This window comes from Anthonomus grandis, chromosome 22 (genome assembly GCF_022605725.1).
Source record: "Anthonomus grandis grandis chromosome 22, icAntGran1.3, whole genome shotgun sequence".
NCBI classification, from domain to species: Eukaryota; Metazoa; Arthropoda; class Insecta; order Coleoptera; family Curculionidae; genus Anthonomus; species Anthonomus grandis.
In genome coordinates, this window is record NC_065567.1 from 9,870,942 (window position 1) to 9,891,848 (window position 20,907).

At 30.6% G+C, this 20,907-nt stretch overlaps 2 protein-coding genes across 3 annotated transcripts; both read left to right on the forward strand.

The window, feature by feature from the left end:
* Nucleotides 1-1,972: 1,972 nt before the first annotated feature.
* Nucleotides 1,973-14,291, forward strand: LOC126748718 (GILT-like protein 1). Of its 2 annotated transcripts, none has more exons than XM_050458101.1 (4): nucleotides 1,973-2,221; nucleotides 2,279-2,693; nucleotides 9,151-9,327; nucleotides 10,414-14,291. In XM_050458101.1, the coding sequence occupies exons 2-4, from the start codon at nucleotides 2,418-2,420 to the stop codon at nucleotides 10,654-10,656; spliced, it is 696 nt and encodes a 231-aa protein (XP_050314058.1). In that variant the 5' UTR covers nucleotides 1,973-2,221; nucleotides 2,279-2,417; the 3' UTR covers nucleotides 10,657-14,291. The 2 variants fall into 2 exon arrangements, with proteins under 2 accessions (XP_050314058.1, XP_050314057.1); XM_050458100.1 differs by having other exon boundaries at nucleotides 1,974-2,217.
* A 150-nt stretch (nucleotides 14,292-14,441) lies between these two features.
* Nucleotides 14,442-20,869, forward strand: LOC126748716 (uncharacterized). The gene is made up of 5 exons (XM_050458099.1): nucleotides 14,442-15,673; nucleotides 15,753-15,852; nucleotides 16,046-16,170; nucleotides 19,920-20,170; nucleotides 20,404-20,869. The coding sequence occupies exons 1-5, from the start codon at nucleotides 15,167-15,169 to the stop codon at nucleotides 20,522-20,524; spliced, it is 1,104 nt and encodes a 367-aa protein (XP_050314056.1). The 5' UTR covers nucleotides 14,442-15,166; the 3' UTR covers nucleotides 20,525-20,869.
* The last annotated feature ends 38 nt before the right edge of the window (nucleotides 20,870-20,907 follow it).

Below are 20,907 nucleotides of genomic sequence, written 5' to 3' on the forward strand. Positions count from 1 at the left end.
AACCAAGGACTATTATCAATTCTGAAATAATAAGCCTAGTTATTATTAATTCAATAAAATAAAATTACTATTAAATAATTACCCTTTCTAAATTTTTTCTCTCACAGTCAGATTTCCACGAAACTGCACCATTCGTGAAGAAATATTCTGTAAATTCCTCCCTTATTTCTTTTGCAAGGAGTGGTGCTCGACGCGGTACATTTTGAAGGGTATAAACGTTCCAACAATAAAGGTTTCCTCGACAGACGAAAAACTGATGCCATTATACCGAATACATTTTCGACTACTCTACAAGCACGGCTAAGTCGATAATTAAATATTCTTTCTTTAGATTCTTTGGGAAGCAATCCTGTGTATGGTTTCATTATGTTTTCTGCTAAAGGAACGGCTTCACCAGCTACAAATACATAGGGTATTTCGTTTTATCTATTTTCCAATGGTGTTGCTCGTGGTAATTGTAAAGTATTTATCTGCATCTGGCGATAAATTTCATTATTTTTAAAAACACCCCGTCAGAGATTCGGCCTTGATAGCCCACGTCAGCGAAAATTATATTATAATTTCCATCGACCACTGTAAACAACACAATGCTAAAAAAGCCCTTGTTATAATAGTTGCTGGCACTACATCTTGGAGATTATAATAAAATATGTTTGCCGTCAATTAAGGCCAGGCATTTTGGGAAATTGCAAATGATTTCAAATTGTTCAGCAATACTCAACCAATTCTTCTGGTGTTGTGGAAATCTAAAAAACATGAAGTAGTTTAGTTTTTTTTTCAAATTTTTCTAGATCAAAACCCCTTAAATCTCATCCAATTTCATCCACTCTGTATACTTAATAATGATATATCCGGATGCAACCTCCGGATACAAAATCCGGGTGCACAAAAAAAAATTAACATGTTAGCTAATCATAGGATTAAGTATTTCTAAATTGACAGCAATGCATTTTAAATAGACACTTATCATATGATTAGCGAAAACGATAATAAATTTATTTTTTGCAATCGTGAATAAGGAAAGTGAATTTTTTTTCAGGACAAAGCCGTCGAAGATATTTCTGATGATATTTATAATGATACCCAAAACGACGAAGTTGAATTTGAGAATTTGTCTCAGTCTACTGAATTCGGAGAATGTAGCCCTAAAAATTCAGAAAGTGATATACAAATTAATAATTGGATATTATTAATTTGTATATTAATTTGTTGGCGGTTTCAAAAATCGCCAACACCAATTCCAATAATTTTTGAAAACTACCTTCACATATTTTTTTAAGGAGTCAATAGGTGCACTGCAAACTTTTGGCACTATATCTAAAATAAATTGTTTTAAAATTCTAAACAGATATTGGAAACTTGAATATGAATTCCCCGTTGCCAAAAATCGCGTTAGAACTAGCCTTTCTTTACCCGATATTGACATTTTACAAGTGGACGACCCACCATTCTGTTTAATTTAGGTCCAACCAAATTAAGTTAAATTTCAAAATTGTCTTCTGACATTCGGAGAAAATATTTAAATTGTCTCGTTGTCACATCGATGGCTAACGTTTTTAATAGGTTTTCTCCGCCACTCTGGCTTCTATACTGAAAAAGCTGTGTTGTTCAGTAACGTCTTTTTTTTATTATTTTTTTTATTTAATAGGTAATTCGCGATTATATAAACTGCACACTTCTTCTTGAGAATTAACGAGGACATGATGGTACAAATACCCGCAACAAATAAAAATTGTGAAACTAAGTCCACATTAAAAAAAGCATTCGGCGCAAATCTTTTCTTTGTACGGCGTACAGTCCACACCTATAAAAATTTTGACGAACGCGAGCCAATTCGCGCCAAATACAACGCACAACGTAAATTTTTATTGCTTAAGCTTCTTCTGCTTAAACTTCTTGCCGGCTGTTTGACAATTGACATTCGGGGTCGGGGAGTAAAGAGGAACTCAACATATATAAACCTACCAATCCCATCCTACCTTCCTACCATTTATATTTTAATATGAGGGGGTCGGGGAGTGGGAAGTTACTGCCAAAACAATATCAGAATTAGAAATATCAAAATCCTTATATATTATAATGGGAGGAAAATTGTAAACTGTGCAGTTTTGGCAAAAACACAATATATCAGCAAATTGAAACTAATACGTATCCTAAACAAATCACAACAGAACCTCTGTTTCTATTAACAATCTGTTTGATATACTAAAGAATCTAGTAGGTACTTTTCTAATGTTATTTTAAGAACCCTATGTCCTTTTCATTGTAACTTTTTTAGATGTACCCTGCTCTCTATTAAGTCAAGCTTTATGAAATTTGGAGATTAATATAACAGCTTTAAAATTAGGCTGATGTCAGATAAAAGATAAGCAAGCAGATAATGTGCACTGATCCAAGAAATTAAATAAGTATATAAGATGAATCCCAGGTACTCAAAAACCATTTTGCTATTAGTCCTAATTATTATCTTGTATAAGGCATTTAAGTCATACATTTTCCCTGGAAGAAGTTTAAGTGATGAAGTAATAGTCAGAGATCAAGATGAAAATGAAGTTGAAAAAGTAAAAGTTTCTGTATATTATGAAGCTCTCTGTCCAGATTCAAAGCATTTTATAAATCATCAAGTAGTGCCTGTGTTTGATGCATTAAATGACAATATTTTGTTGGATTTAGTACCTTACGGGAAGGCACAGGTAAGAATGGATAAGCTTGAATGACATTTATGTTTTTATTCATTAAGCAATCCATATTTAGATTGATAAAAACTAACTTTACAAAGCAGTTACCTAATTATAATTATTTTAAATCAATAAATATTTGATTTGTGACTCCAATGTTTGTAAATTTAGACTATAACCGGCAGATAATGAAATAGACACTACATGATCTTTATAATCTACATGAACAAATTTAATGCATTAATTATAATTTTGCAACCAGTCTTTCAGGTAGAAACTCTTTTCAGGGTTCAAAGAAAGTTTATTTTAAACCCTTTTAAATAATAGGGAATAAAGACACTGATATGGGACTAAAGACATTCATAAAACTCAATGACTTCTTCACTGACAAGGCTATCTTAACAAGTAGCTTAGAGATTTCCAAGCATCTTAAGTAATTGGTCAATGAGCTTTTATGCTAAGCTCTCCATTAACAAGCTCTCTAATAGTTAAAGGAAAACTATTGAATATTTGTATAGGCCTAAATTTAACATTTTTATGAATTGGAGCAATTTTCTTGTGTTTTAACTTTCAGATGATAAGCCCCTCATGATTATGTAATCTTTCACAATGTAGAAATAAGTCCTTATTATTGCTTACAAACATACTACTTCAAGCAAATTAGTCATAATTTGTGTCAATAACAAACATTTACAGCTTTCCCTATATGTCATACTGTATATAAATAAATAAATAATAAATATGACTTAAAGATGCATGTTCTTTCACCCACATGTATAACATCCTCATCTGCAACTACTATTGATTATTTGTGTACAAATTTAAATGATGTGTCATGTAGAGTACTCTCATCTGGTATTTCTGACCATGAAGCCATTCTCGCTAGGATTCCATGCAACACTGTATTTTCTTCATCTCATTATATAGGAAGAATTTTCAGCAGAGCAAATTTCAATGCTTTTTCTTCTACTACAGCTTTGGTTAATTGGAATGCGGTTGAAATGGCTCCTGACCTGTTTACTTTGTTATTTCTTGTGCTATGTGACAAGATCAATCAAGTGTTTTCCTAAAAAGAGGCTTAAAATGAAAAATAGAAAACCATGGGTCACAGCAGGCCTCAGAACTTCAGCTAAAAACCTCCGTTTTTTGGCTAAGTTGTGCAAGTATACAACTAATGCAAACATTATTTTTTATCATCAAAAATATTGTAGTCTATACAGAAAGACGATAAAAGCAGCAAAGGTTAAATATTATAGTGACCACTTGAATGTGTCCTCAAATAGGCAGAGAGAATGTTGGTCAATAATAAATGACTTCAGACATTCTCACAAGAAAGCTTCAGAAATAGTTTAAATGTAATATTATGTAATAACTTACTGACATTAAAGATGCAATTAAAAGCTTAAAAAACCATAAATCAGCTGGAGCTGATGGAATATCATCAAAATTACTACTCCTTTTGCCTGACTCAGCATTGAATGCCTTAGCTTCTGCCATAAACAATTCCTTTCATAATGGCATCTTTCCAGCATGTTTGAAAGAGGCAGTGGTTATCCCTCTTTATAAGGGTGGAGATTTGAGTGAGCCTTGTAATTTCCATCCAATTTCTATATTATCTACCCTCTCCAAGATAGTTGAAAAACTTGCAAAAATCAGAATTTTGTCTTTTTTGCAACATAATTGCATTTTATCTGCAAATCAGTTTGGAGTTCAAACGGGAAAAGGGACTCATGACGCTGTTTTCGGCTTTTTGGAGAGTGTCTATGTATCCTTAAATTCTGGAGAGTCCTCGCCGGAATTTTTTTTCGATTTATCCAAGGCATTTGATTGTGTAGATCATGTAATACTGCTGTCTAAGCTCAATAATTATGGCTTTAGAGGCGTGGCATTGTAATGGCTGGAATCCTATCTGTCTAATCGTACCCAAAGAGTTACAGTATCTGGATGTTTATCCGATTCCAGATCCCTTAAAACTGGAGTACCTCAGGGTTCAGTGTTAGGATCACTATTATTTTTGCTCTATGTAAATGATTTGGGTTCATTAAAACTGCAGGGCAAAGTGGTTCAGTTTGCTGATGATACCACCATTTTATGGAATCATAGAGCTTCTGATAATGTTAGAGCCCAGGTTTTTAAGGATCTTAAGATTTTATCAGAGTGGTGTGCTGGAAACAGGCTTGTATTTAATGTGGGCAAAACCTTTATTATGGGATTTTGAGTGTGACGTTCAGGGCTTTATGTTTAGTGAAAACTCCCCCTTGCAATACAAAGAAAGCTGTAAGTTCCTTGGTATTACCATTGATGGTCGCCTTCGCTTCGAAGATCATATCCTAAATCTTGCATCAAAATTATCCTCTGGATGCTTTGCAGTAAGAATGGCAGGGTATGAGCTGGGAGGGGTAGTTGCACGTTCAGTGTACTTTTCTCTTATTGAGTCCCATCTTCGTTATGGCTTGCCTTTTTGGGGTTTAAGCAACAAGGGATTATTAAACATAATTTTTGTGATTCAAAAAAAGGCAGTTAGATACCTATGTTCCGCTGGGTTAAGAGATTCTTGTAAACCTCTCTTTATATCTCAAAAAATCCTAACTCTTTTTTCTCTTTTTATCTTAGAAACAGCTATTCTTATTCATAAATGTCCTAAACCTCCCTCTAACACTGGTCATGACTCGCCAGGTTAACGATTTTCCCTTACCAATCCCTACATCCTTCCTCACCAACAACTCATTTATATACCTTAGCAAAAAAATTTACAACCAAGTTCCTCTATGTATCAGACAAATTTTAGAAGTTAAGAAATTCAAAAAGAAATTAAAATCACTTTTATTATCCAGGGCATATTATAGCCTTGACGATTTTTTTAATGATACCTTTGACCTGTGCTCTGACATTTTAGTGTTTTAGTTTTGTTTCCTATTAAATATTTTAATTTACTTCCTCTAAATTCTGTTTTATTGACAGCTTTACTTATTTTTTAATCAAATTTATCAAAAAGATGCTTTTTTTAATTTTTTTCAATCTGTTTTGTTATAATTAATTTTGGTAATGTGTGTAAATTTTATGGTAAAATGTTGTAGATGTTATGTTTGTTTGAAATTTGAAATTTAAAGTGAATTTGGAATTTTTTAGTTTTTAGGATGCTTGTACACAAGATTTTGTTTTGTCTTACGGAATATAGCAAATTTTCTTTCTTTCTTATCTTTATTATACCAAAATATACAAAGGCGAAGTCTAGCCTAGGGCTAATCAACTTAACCTCTAATTACATGAAATATATACTAAATTACATAGATAGCACTTATAGAAAGAATATAGGAAAGAGAATAGGAAACCCGTGGGATCCATGAAATCTATCTTGAGTTGGAAAATAAGCAATGACATAAAACTAAAAAAAGAAAAAACACATTTTCCCTTTAAATTATAAGGAGATCATCTGTGACATAAGAAAATGCAATTTTGATTTTACTTTAAAACCAGCAATGGACATGCACTTAAGTGAATGGACTAAGGACTCGCATAATTTCTTGGATACTTTGTAGTTAATGATACTTCTATTAGCGTACAATGGTTTCAGTGCAAAATAGGATTTTTTAATTACTTCAGAAACTTGCATTTTGAAACTCCTCAAAAATTACACCAAGATTTTTAATGTTATCAACTATTTTTAACTGCATTCTCCTCACGAATAGTTGTAAATTATCCAAGACAATTTTTTTCTTATTTTTTGAAGAGAAACACATTATAGAACACTTGCTAGGAGTTAATTTTAAATTATTGCTCGACGAGAAATAAATTTGCGAAACAATAATAATTTTGCGTGTCATCAGCAAAGCCCTGATTACTGCAATATTTAATAACCATATACATGTCTGCTATGTACCTTAGAAATAAAATAAGGGACCTAAGACGGATCCTTGTGGTACCCCAGAACTTATATAAGAGCGGTTTGACTGAGCTTGATTTTCTAATACCAGTTGCTTTCTTTCAGAAAAATATGACCTAAAGATGTTTAATGAATTATTATCGAATCCATAATAGGTTTTTTTTTTGCTAAAAGTAGGCTGTGATTCAACGTATCAAAAGCTTTAGAAGAGAAGCCTCAATGATTTCTTGAGTAACTTTTAACAAGGCAGATGTGGTTTTGTGCCACTTTCGAAATCTAGACTGGTCCTGCGGGATTATGGAACGGAACAAATGTTGCTGGACAAATACTTAACTTTTTCACCCAAACCATAAATATTGTAAATATTATCCCAATTTATTTCTTCTGGATCAGCAAGAAACTCTTAGACCTATATTTTATTTGTTTATTTTCAATTTTAATCCAGACGTCACAAACTATTGCATAGTGATCGGAAATTAAATCAGCATTCAGAGTATAAGAACGTACGACACTTGTGGGTTTGTTAAAATAAATCACACCAATCAAAGTTTGTTTGTTAGCTACTACATGAGTAGGCTCATGTATTACCTGGGCAAAATCATATGCACAACAGCAATTTAACAAAATATTGTCTGAAAAGTGATTCACATTGGAATCACCAAAAATAATAACATTATCATATTGTGAACATGCAAGGGATAAAATATCGTCAAAACAATAAACACAATGACGTAGATCTCCACTAGGAGGCCTTTAGAATGAGCCGACAAGAAAAAGTTCTTTTCCTAAACGTAATTTAACTCGAGATCAAGGGAGAAATTAAAATTCTCGAAGGTTAAAGAGCTTTCAAGAGACTGCCATATATAGCAACCCCTACCCCCTTCCTATTCCTCACAAATAACTTATAAGTTGGAATTGAAAAACTGTAAGATCTAAGCCCAGTCTCAGAAATGCACATAACGTCAATTCCAGCTGATACAATCAAATCCGAGAGGTGATCAAAACCTGTAGACAGTGAACGCACCTTAAGGTGACCAAGCTTAACATCACTTAAGGTTTCAGACATTTTAAACTTAAAGTTAATTATTATTAGTTAATCAAAGAATGCCAACAACTTATTCTCCAAAACTCATAAAAAAGTCAAAGTCAAAATATACTTTATTTGCTAAGTTTACAAACTTTTGTTAAAAGGTTCCTAATCCTAGAATTTATAATACTAGTAGTAATTTGGTTATACAGGATAAAAACAGGATACAGAATTGATTTTGATTGTACATAGAAGCATATTTTATATAATCAAAGGAAAAACTAAAAAAAGAAGAAAAGAAAATGCAAGAACCAACATAAAACAAGAATAATAAAAAAATAACCTGATCAACAGATATATAATTAATTTTAAATATTAAAATGAGTCGTTAAAATACTCTTCAATGCTGTAGAGTAAAGTAAAAGTAAAAGAAAAAATAAATAAATAAAAAAGATTAGATATATGACTATACTTATAAATCATGGAAAATAGAATAAAACTGAATTATATAAACTAAAAAGAGAAAATATTTCAATAATAAAAACGATATAAGAATAGATTCTTTTGCAAGCTAGCAATAATCCCAAATTACAAGAACTTAATATTAGTAATGATGTTAAAGTATCATTACCTTTAAATAGAATTCAAATCGTCCTCATTCTGCGGCTCCACTTTGGTATCCAAACTATATTGGTCACATTGACAAGTCACAAAACGCGGCAGCAGAAATTCCTCCACTGTTGATCTGACAGTAAAGATCGTTCAAAAGATTGTACATTGCATCTTGAGTGCTTTTATTTTCCTGAAAGCCAAACTGAGAAGCACTAAGAATATTCTTGGATCTTGAAAGTGTGGACAAGAGCGATATGGGTCTAAAGTTTGATGGTTAATCAAGACTGCCCGTCTTATGAACAGGCATAACCTTAGCGGATTTTAAGCAAGGCGGAAAAGGTCCCACAACCCATGATGCATTAATAGCTTCAACAAGGACATTTAGTTATATCTGGCATATTAAAAAAAAATTTGAGCAGATAGCATGTCCTCTCCAGCTGAGTTGCTTAAGCTCAGCCAGGTCTGTAGGTCTAAATAAAAATGAACCCTGAATCTCATTATCAGGTGAAAAATAACTAATCGGATCTGCTGATGGCAGACCCATGTCTTTGTGGATTTTCTCAGCAATTTCGGTTAAGAAATGATTTATGTCATCAGCAGGGATGTTAGGGACAGCCTTAGGATAATTGCTGAGTGCTTGTCGGATGTCGTTAACAATCCGCCCACTTTCTCTCGACCTGTTTGTAGCCTTAGTTAGACGATTTGAATGGAAGGATCGTTTAGAAACTGTTATTAACCGGCGATTGAAGGTTCACCTTCTATCCCTGGAAACCTATTGAGATTCAAAAATAAATAATGAAATTAGAAATTCATATGGGTACTATGTCTTCAAGGTATTTTATCTTTAACATACAAACTTACTTTAACGTTAGGCATACAAACCTATTTATTCGAATATTTTTGAGAAAAAAATGATTATTTGTTTAATACTTTTTTTTTAAATTTTGCAGACAACAATATCCGACGCTGGCGTAATTGAATTTACATGTCAACATGGCTCTGAAGAATGTTTTGCCAATAAAATACATGCTTGCGTGATTGATTTAGTGAAGGATCCGAAAATGCAGTTGAAATATATTTCATGTATGATTACTGACAATTTCGTTGCAGAAGATGCAGGAGAAAGAGTGAGTTTATATATTAATTTAAAAAATGCGTAAGATATTTTTACACATTCATATAATGGGTCTAAGTATTATATATGGGTATAACAAGCTAACTTAAACATAATTATTAACTTAACCTTAAATTATTATTGAATTTTTACCTGAAAATGTAAGTCATCCTAATTGTTGTTTTTCCTCACCCTTAGCAAAGTGTTTAATGTTGTAAAGAACAATAGTAAAGATAATTTATTATTTTAATTAATTTTTGTAGTACTTGAATTGGTAAGTTTATGATAAATAGTAAAACTGATAGAAAAATGTACAAGATCTACAAGACAATAAAATACAAGATGTTATAAAAGAAAGAAAGAAGCTAACACATATTAAAAAAAAACAGTTTTATCAATTCACTAAAATACTTTGGCCCAATTAGTAATCAAAATAAGAAAAATTAAGACTCCGTTTTAAGAGATCCTTAGTAGTGTTGTTCAAGTAAATTTTTTATTAAATTATACCAAGTATTTCAAAAGTTATTCAAGATCAAAACCGATTTTCAGTGGCGTCTTTAAGGGGCCGTATCTTTGTAGGGAGAGGGCCTATGGTATTTTTTTTACAGGAAAGTTCCATATTATTTTTTTATTTTCTGCCTGAATCCGAGAGATTCCCTACATTTTCCGGGATACCATGTATAGGTTTTTTTTTTAACTGCGAAGTTGTGTCCGTATTTTTTACCGCTTAAGCTGTGACGTCATATCATTGCGGGATCTACAGTGATACTATTAAAAAAATAATTATTTTGAATAATACCATTCAGAAATATTTATTAGTTTTTTTGAGATTTATGTAAAGATTCCTTATTTTGTTAATTATCCAGTTGGGTGTACGTTTTTTATTCTCCGTATAACAACAAACATAACAAACCCACTACCACGAATCAAGCGTGCGTCAATTTTTTTTTTACGCCTAATGAAAATATAATTAATTGGTTAAAACTTACCCTTATTTAAATTTTGTACATCACAAAAATTGAAAGGAAAGAGACCATTCTCTTTGAGCAATGTTTGGGATCTTGTTGGCTAACAAGACTAATTTAATTTTTTTTTTTAGTGTGGAAAAGAACAAAAATTAGACTTTACTCCGATTAGGAAGTGCGCAACTGAACAAGCGGGATCTATACTTCTTAAAAAGTACGGTGAAAGAACACATGCTCTTAATCCTAAGGCCCGATTTATTCCTACTATACTGATGAACGATAGTCAAAATTATGATACACAGGCGATCATTTTAAAAGATCTTCTTAAAGCAGTTTGTAAAGTATTTCATAATAAACCAAAGGAATGCGTGAATTAGTCAATACACAAAATTACGTCTATCAAAATATGAAGTTTGTACCACAAAAGAAATGTGTATTATCGTTAGTGTATCTGATTTTACTCATACCATCAGGTCAGTCATATAAATATCACTAGTAGCATAGATTAAGATGTATGACAAACACAAAAATTTTTGTTCCTAATAATTTCAGCTGTGTTGTTCAAAAGTGTTTTTTTTTTCACATGCATGTGTCTGCATGTGCGACAGCGTTTTTAATTTAAAAGTTTAATATTTAGAGTATAAAATATCAAAAAAAATTAAGTTATTAGATATACAGAGTGTATGGATTTTTTTTTATATATGAACGTGGTTCCGAAAAGCATAGTTTTGAAAATACAGGTGACAAGTTTCTTTAAAATATGGGTTTTCAAATTATTCTTGAAATTGTATAGTGTTGTTTGTTGTTATAAGAGGCTAATTTGGGATTAATTAAATCAAAATTATGAAATGCAGTGATATCCCGGGAGGCAGCATATTGAATATTTTTGCCAAAAAAGATGCGGCACTGACTATTTTACCAATTTTGACTTTTTGTTGAATTAAGCTACTAAAAATGTGACTTTTTGGTCTTTAAAATTTTTTTCGTATACTGGCTCGTTTTCGAGAAAAAAGCAACAATTTATTACTTGTCGGTAATTAGCAACAAATTCTACGTACATAGTTGGCGTTAGGTATACCTTAGTAGCTTCATAGTATCAGAATTTTTGTTGACATTGTACTTTAATGTACAATGTCAAGTACCTCATACTTGGGTGTCAAGATCGGTGCAGTTTCGGTCTAGAATAAATATAAAAATGACAGAGGGTTTCAATACAATGTGTAATTTAAATCAAAGTGCTTAATTTTCTGGATGTTATTATTTTGTTATGGTACCAGACATGATCAAGTTGTTTTCAATTCATCTCAATAAATCTCTTTAAACATTTCTCATTGACCTACTAACTCAATAGAAAATTCCTTGTTTATTCTGTATTTCATGGCGACAGTCTATGACTCGCTGTTCTAATTGGTGCACGTTGTCAACAGAAACCAAATAAACCAATTGCTTTAAATAACCCTAAAGGAAATAGTCCAATGGGTGTAAAACAGGTTGCCACGAAATGTGCAATGGATAAGTTGTATTTTCCTAATCACGAACTATTACACTTAAATGAAGTGGTGCACCATCATCCATAAAAAACATTTCTGCTCTTAAACTGATGGGTTTAGCATGAATGTTGAGGCATCTTTAAAATTCAAATGCACTAAAACGCTCAATGATTAAAATAATATTATTTGATACGACTTTTACTATATAAATACGAAAAACCTGCTGTGATACGAAACAATGCAATGCAAGAGACGAAAAGCTTACATTTTTAGTTGGTTGATAATAAAAATATTAAAATAGGTAAAAAACTCAGTGAGGCACATTTTTTTGTCAAAAATATCCGATAGGCTGCCTGCCGGAATCCCAGTGCACTTTATAATTTTAATTTAATTAATCCCAAACTAGCCTGTTATCACAACAAGCCATACTATCCAATTTTAACAAAATCAGTCAATAGTTATTTATTTATTAAAAAGTCATTCGTTTTTAAAGTTTTGCACCCTGTATTTTGAAAACTATGCATTTCCGGACCTATGTTCATATACAATTTTTTATTTTTTTAATGTGGAATCTCGAAATTCCGTAAATTATTGGAAAGTTATTACTGTCTAAGCCAATGAGGAGGATGCAGAATTCTGTATATAGTATGCGATAATGTTTCGGTTCATGAACAATATCACTGCTATTGATCAGCTACGTATAGAAGCTTGCGTTTTTGAATGGCTTTTCTTCAATTTTTTAAGCATCATAGAAAAACATGTTTACTTTGTTATATTATAATCGTTGGAATCTAAAATTATTACTACTTGTTTTAAAGTTTTCAAAAAAAAAAAACAATATAAATTCCACATTTGACAACTTTAAATATTCATATTAATTTTGGATGTTTTTATAGCTCCATACGTCTTTCTTGAGGTTAAGAATACGTATTGACAAAGTCGACTTAATAAATATAGATTTAATTTTATAATTATATTAACAAGAAAAGTAAGAAAGAATCTTAAAAATACCTTTCCATTTGTGACCTCTCTCGGTTGAGTGACTGCTAAACCTAAATTAATACTTTATTTATGGTTTTGCCAGCATCAGTTCCGGTCAATGGTTGTTGCTGATTACCGAGTTAAAAAATACATTAGAGCTGTCATAAGTTTGAATATTTATAGTCTAGCTCAGAAAGTTAGTACAAGAAATAATATATAACTCGTCTTCCATTGTTTACTTCTTTAAAAAAAATAATTTGCTGCGTTTGCATTTTAAATTTCTGTATTGTAAACAATTTTATTACATTTTTTATGTTCTACACTATACTATGGCCTCGAATTATGGTACATTATATAAAGAAAGCTCTAATGGCTTACACATTTACTTAAACCCCAATGTTACCCTGTAAGTAGAATTTATTGTAAATGTAAGTACTGATTATTTTCTAATGTTTATATATTTTTTGAATGTTTAATAATTATAGGTGTTATCTTACTTTTAAACAAAATTGTATAAATATCTGTTAGGGTTTTAACAACGAATTAAATTTAATAACTTTGATTGACGGAACCTGTTTTTTTAAGTTTTGTATACAAGTAGATAGCTGCATTTTATTCAACAATTGGTTAGGATGGAATGACTTATTGATATAAGTATTAACTTTTTCTTGCTGTTATTTTTATTGAAAGGATTGTAGGCTCTTCAAAGGGGCAGTTTACAGGCACACGATAGTGCACTATGCATATGATTTTTAGCTGCGAACATTCGCATTTATGAATTTTCGATCAGCTATTTGCTCATTAAGTCCCGTTACATGGAATTAGATTAATATTATTTTTTGCATATTGCCAGAAAATGTTCATGTTGCTTTGTTTTGAGTTATTGTACCTTCTTTATCACAAATGTTTTATGACAACCAAATAAAGAATAACCTTAGTGTTATCACACCTATTATATAATAAAAAAAATAGCTGATTGGAAAGCAGGCAGTCAATGCTATGTAAACTGTCCTTTAAAAGTCATAGTAAATTGCGTTAAAAATCGATAATTTCTCTATGAATTTCACATGGCGTTACTTAATCCCTTCAGTAAGGTCTGCATCCCTATACTATTCATGACAATGTTAAAATTAAGAGTTACACTACCTAGGATTTGATTCGAGACTGAGTTAAAAATAACTTTTAGAGGAACTTGCAATGGCCGTTGTTTACTAGGTGAGCATTTTAGAACAATTTTTTTTAGGATATATATTTATTTGATCTCTAATTTTGACAAATAATTTAATATAATTTTTAAACTACTTTTTATTGTCCTCTATGCAGTTCTTTTTATTTATTGCTCTTTATTTATCTTTGTTAATCGTAAATTATTTTGCCATGACGTCTATGAACAACCTATTTTAAATCAATTAATGTATATATGTAATTAAAAATCTTATATCAACAGTATTTATTAATTATATTTAAGATTTTATGTGATTGACAGTTTGTTGGGGCTGGAATTAATATATAAATCAGTAATATATCCATACATTATTAAACGTTTATCTTTTGTCCCTGTTGTTATGGTAATAAAGAAAGGAAAAATTATTCATGTTTTGTATAAGTTTTTGTTTATGTTCTAATTTTAGAAGTTTTTAGATGCAGGCTAAATGTCACAAACATATCATTTTCAATTAATTCGGTGCTCAGGCTATTTACAATGTTTTCACCAATCTCTGCAAAATGCTTATTTAAACTATTTACGACATCTACCCTTTCAACAACCTCTTCTCCCTCAACAAGCAATAAGTCAACTTTTGTTTGATTATCAGAATCCTTTTTAAAAAAAGAATTAATAAATGTCCATTGTTTTTTAATATTAGTGCCAGCTCGATCCCATTCCTTACTAAAATGTAAGATTTTTAAATTCTTTATTTTATAATTAATTCCACTTTTAAGCTTTTTACATTCATTTATATATTCAATGTTTAAGGGATATTTTTTTCCATAAAATATATCACATTGTTATAGTAGGAACGCTATCATAATGTGGTGTTTATTTTTTGTAGGTCGCCACTTAGGTGTTTTGAGCGAATAGTGTAGGGGTGTGTAATAAATGATTTGATGATTAATGAAGTTACAACTCCTAGATATTTATTTTTTTAGTAAAGCTAATATTAATTGATTTATCCTGGTACTTATTATATTGATTTAATAAATAAACATTTTGTTTCCCCCTCGTATTCAAAATATTTAAATTCTCTCGTTAGCCAATGTATTTAAAATTCTTTATGGAATACTTTTAGTCGTTTTTATAATGTTTGTATATAATACATATTGACATTTAGTATCCAAACCTAGCATTTAATTAGTCGTATTGGGAAAAAAGAGTTAATTCACGTGTGTTGAAATTAAGTTGTCTTGGAGACTAATAATGGGGGTTTTTGGAGAGCAAATTTCCAACAGTGAGCAGCAGGTTTCCAAAATATTAATTTCTATTATTTCCCTTTTTGGAGAGAATGGATTGCCTGTAGATCAGGTAGAGTCGGAGTATATAAAGGCTACCGGACAATCTATTCCGTGGGAAGATTTTGGGTCAGAGAGCTTAAAATCATGGCTTATTACTTTGCCTTACATATACCATGTTCTTAACCGATTTAATGAAGAAGTTTACATCACTCAAAGTCCGAAATCTACGCATATTACGGAATTAATTAGAAATCAGAAAAAGATCACTAATTATCCCGCCCAAATGCGAATGAACGGCTTTGGACTTAAAAGAAAGAACTTTTATTATCAAGATAATACTGATGATAGACCTTACAAAATGAAGAAGAGGCTAGAATGTGAAAATCTACCAGCAGGTTCCTTTGTACATACATCAATTAATAATTTATCTGGTAGTAGTTCACCTAATAGATATGGAAAATTTGAAGAATTGGTAAAACATATTTTATGTTAAAAGCTATCAGAACTTATTTCATACTAATAAAGTAATATATGAAAGTAATAATTTTTAGGAATCTATGCTCCCGCTATTTTACAAGCATCAGGCGCTTGGGGATGATTTTTTTGTAGATATCGCTGATACAAAATTAGGATATTATGTTCCGGCTAATGGTAAGTTACGTGGTATAGTGTTTTCAACAATAACTAAAATCCACACATATTTGATAAATTTTCTGTTTTTAAAAAGTCTTTTACTGATCTTCCTTCAATCAAGAGCTTTCTTTAAATTTATAGGTGTATTATCGGTATTGTTAAAAACTCATCTTTATAGTAAGTCATAATACTTACTTTTCTTTGTTTTTAGGACCAAAAGAAACTGGGCTTTGCGCAGTAGGACAGACTATTGCCGAATTGACCGAGAAAGTAAGAAAAGCAGTTAATTTGGCACCTAGGGTTGTTGTGATGATTGGATTTAAAGATTTATGTAATGTAAGTTTTTTTTGGGTTAAAAAAAATTAAAATTGAGAAAATTTATTAAAAAAAAATATATATATACCCCGTAATAGAATAAGAAATGGGTGCCAAGAAGCAGTTTTTTTATTTATGAAAAACTATTATGTATGTTTTCAAACAAAAATAAAAACAGCTATATACAGGGTGTCCGGAAAAAGGAGGCCAATCCGCCGGCGACATATAGGGTAGACCAAAATAATGCGACTTTCGTTATGCCATTTTTTAATTGGGCGCTCGGTATTCAATATACAGGGCGTCAAGATGACAAATATAAAATCGTTTTTTTTTAATAAGTTGAGTGTTTCATAAGATATTAAATTAAAATTTGGTGTGAGGGGGTTTTTTGAATGGAGAAATTGAAATCCGTTCACGGATTTGCTATACCTCGCAGAGGGCGCCACCTGCGGTATATTGCATGTGTTAAAAATGCCAAAACTTTTTTGTACCCCTGTATAATAAAGTTCTAGTAAAAAATCATAATTATATAATCTTTTCTTGTAAAAAAAGTATTCTTAGTAAATGTCGGCCTGAGAATTATTAGATATCTTAATTTTAAAATCTAGATACATTTTAACAAGTTAACAAAATAAACGTAAATTATTTTTTCTAAATTATTGCTAAATATAAGTTGTAAGAAAACACACCAAATACAAATATGTAATTAAAAAACGTATATTTATTTTTAGGAGTAATTGAGAAGCTTGTAAAAAGCGTCAGAAGCGTTTAAATTTGTTACTTTGACAGTACGTAAAAAGTTACTGGATCCGGGAGGTCAGCCAATTTGTTTAGAAAGAAGTATCTAGATTTTAAAAAAGATATCTAATAAACGGATTCTCAGGCCGACATTTACTAAGAATACTTTTTTTACAAGAAAAGATGGGATAATTATAATTTATTACTAGAACTTTATTATACAGGGGTACAAAAAAGTTTTGGTATTTTTTAAACATCCAATATACCGCAGGTGGCGCCCTCTGCAAGGTATAGCAAATCCGTGAACGGATTTCAATTTCTCGTTCTAAAAAACCTCCTCATACCAAATTTTAATTTATCGACTTATTAAAAAAAAACGATTCTACATTTATCATTTTGACGCCCTGTATATTGAATACCGAGCGCCCATTTAAAAAATGACATAACGAAAGTCGCATTATTTTGGTCCACCCTATATGTGGCCGGCGGATTGGCCTCCTTTTTCCGGACACCCTGTACATGAAAATTTATAATATTTTGTTTTGTAATAATCTCTAAGAAAACCAAGTAATTTCCATTCGATGGTGATTTGTAAAAATCCAAATCAGTCATTGCTTACTTCTACCGACACGAATAATTATGATTAATTTCCTTTTTGCAGTAAATATATTTGTATTCATCACAATTTGTACAAACTATATATATCTTATAGTAAATAACAAATATCAAATTTAATTAAATTATGAAATGAACTTACACAAATGCTAATAATACGGCAGATCATCCAGCCACTTAACATAAATATAATTTTAATATTATTTAAGTTAAGGAATGTTTAAATAATCTAATACAACAATGAATAAAAAGTAAAAAAAAATCATTAATTTGTTTATTATTAATCAGTTAGTTATTTGTTCTTGCAACAACTTCTGTTTAAATATTTAGAAAATTTCAGTAGTGATAAAGATTTTGCTTCGTTGGAAATATTGTTCCACATTTTTGTTGCCATAAAACTAAACGACTTTTGAAAATTTGGTGAACGATGTTGGGGTATTAAAATAGTCCTCAATATAACGAGTTTGATAAGGATGATCCCTGGATATAAATAGTTAAAACAAAGGTGGCATTTTCGTTTTAAAAATTTTATATATAAAATTGTATAATCAAGTGAAACTTTACTGGCTATTAGCTATGTATAATATAAAATTATTATTTTAATAGAAAGAAGTTCCCGGTATGGTATATTAAACATAAATATCACCATTCTTGAATGGATTTTGATATTTTATTACTTAGGGAACCAGTAATAAAATATATATAACGTCGCCATAATCAAGTAGCGATAAGACTAGCGTGTTAGATAAATGATATTTTGGTTTCGAAGGCAATATTTCTTTAAGTTATATAATTTCTTTAATCTATGATGTGACAGACTAAGTTTTTTTTTTAACATGTGCTTCAAAAGTAAGCATAGTTTCAAAGAAAATGCCTAAATTCTTTGCCTTCGTCACGGCAGGCAGCCTTTAATTATAAGTGCTATGTTCTCATATTAAGTGCTAAGACTAATCATTAATTATCTATTTGAATTCTACTCTATAAAGGTACTCAGGTATTCAATTTTATTGAGCATTTTTGGTGTATTTTGGGGTTAATTTTGATGATTCATTTCGATATTGGTGTTCTGTGTCATCTATCCAAAGCATTCAATTTTATAGATAATCGACAACTGCTATTGAAGCCTGACAGTAAGACAATATGAACGACCGTGACCACATACACATCTCTATTTTTTTTCGGATCGACACTTCTCGAAACACAACACACAATCGTAAAAAAACTTTAAAGTTGTTCAAATGATTCTCACTATAATAACTTATAATAGGTTTGGTTCTAACTGCCTTTGCTATTTAAGTAACAGTTACATTTAGTGTGATGCTGAATGGATTATCTTCTGAACATTTTCACAATTATATGAGGACTTTCAGTAAGATGCTGTCATCAGAATATTTTGCTCTCAAATGAAGCGCAGTATTGCGCCGGCTATTGGCATGGACGTTTTATACATGTCTAGTCGTGTCACATCTGAGTTATGGCAAACCAGAATCTTTCAATTGGAATCTTTTATTTATCTGTTTGGATAATTTTAAGATACTGAACTGTTATTTAATGATACCCAATTTCATCATATGTTCCCCCTTATCATAAAACTGTCAAACTCTAAATCTACTTCAAAAACAACCAAAAGAGAGCGTTGATACATGGGGTTGAAAATTATTTAATCAATTGATTTTTAGTTTCAGAACAGTAATTTCCCTAAAAAATTTTCATCCCTAACTTGAATGAAAAATTAACCTTGGAGACCAAGGGTTAGGGGTCACTTGGAGATTCTCTTATAGGTACTAGCTTGAAGTTTATAGCACTTGTATCAAATTGAATTTTTAAATCCTATATTTTTTATATTGTACATTGTATTGTTTCATGTGTTAATTTTAGTAAATTTAATACTTGATGAACTCTGTAACATTTGCTATATACGTTATGAATTTATCTTTGTATTTATTAATTTGATGTTAATTTTGGTACCAGGACTATTAGATTTTTGCCTGATTTCATGAAGTTGAGAAGTCACTATAATTCTATTTTTTGCTTCATATGCATAATAATAATAATAATAATAACGTTTATTAATCCACATATACATATGTTTACAAAGCTGTAAAAAAACATCATTGTAACAAAAAATGACAGACAAAATGCGGATTAAAAGGCATAATTTCAGCTTCTCAACGCAGTTGATGGCTGTTAGTATATATTAATATTAGATATTGCATTTATTTAAAAGACCTAACTATTAGACATTACACAAAAAGTTTAAATTTAGATATCAAAAATGTAGCCTTATATTGGGTGTTCCGTTTAAAATATCTAAGTTGACACCTATTTTGGGTTTGAAGTTTAAGACCTATTACTTGAAAATTTATTAGGCATAGCCCGTATTTGCCTGGCAATCGTAAATCTTCAATCTCTTTTAGAATCAAAATGTTAGCTCGATGATGATTGACCTAAAACATCTTATCCAAGAACTGAAGAAAAAAAGTACACGCGTGACACTTGTCACTTTAATTCCTTCGCCAAAACTTCCCGAGTCCCAAGTTTATGAGACCAGAAGAGACATTTTCAATAGAATTATTTGGAGCTACGCTTCTGATGATCGCCTTCAATGCAACGTCATTGATATGAATACTATTTTTATGAAGGAAGCGAATAATTTTAGAAGAGATTTGTAAGTAACTTCGTGAGTCTTCATCTCTCTATAGTTCTATAGATGTAATTTGTCTTTTTAATGTTTTTATACCAAGAACTAATATAGCGAAAATAAATAGTAACACTCAAAAGATTAATGCAGCTTTGGCCTAGAACAAAAACCTAATAATTTTCTCTTTTAATTAATTTTCTCTCAACTTTTTTCTAAAGCGTGGGAGTTAATTTGGATTATGCAATTGTTTTTTCTTTCAGTGACAGATTTACAAGGGTAGCAAAAAATGACCCCTACAAGGTATTCTCGGATTATGGAAGAAAAATTTTTCTGAATGCTCTTAAGTCTTGCTTGAAACAGCAAATCGAACATGGCTACTGAGGTATTCAATTGCTGTTTTAAAAAAATCCTGTAATATATTTTTTTTAATTTTCGTTTAATGTTATTACATAATAACATTTATTTCTGTGTTGTAAATGATAATGAAATCTAGGCTGTTTTCCATTTCGTTTAGACACTTCCCAACGAAATTTATTTATTGTACATTGTAATTTTTAGTTTCGAGCACATCTGTGATATTTTAAAAATGTATTTTGTAAGTAAGTTCCTTTTAAGTTAGTATTAATTTATACTTTTAAGTTATTTTTATATAGAATAATATAACCATATTGTAAACTAGAGCAAGAATAAATAAGTTGTATGGTAAATAGTTTAGATTTAAGTAACCTGCAGTCATTTGTGTCAAATATAATTATTAGGCTTAG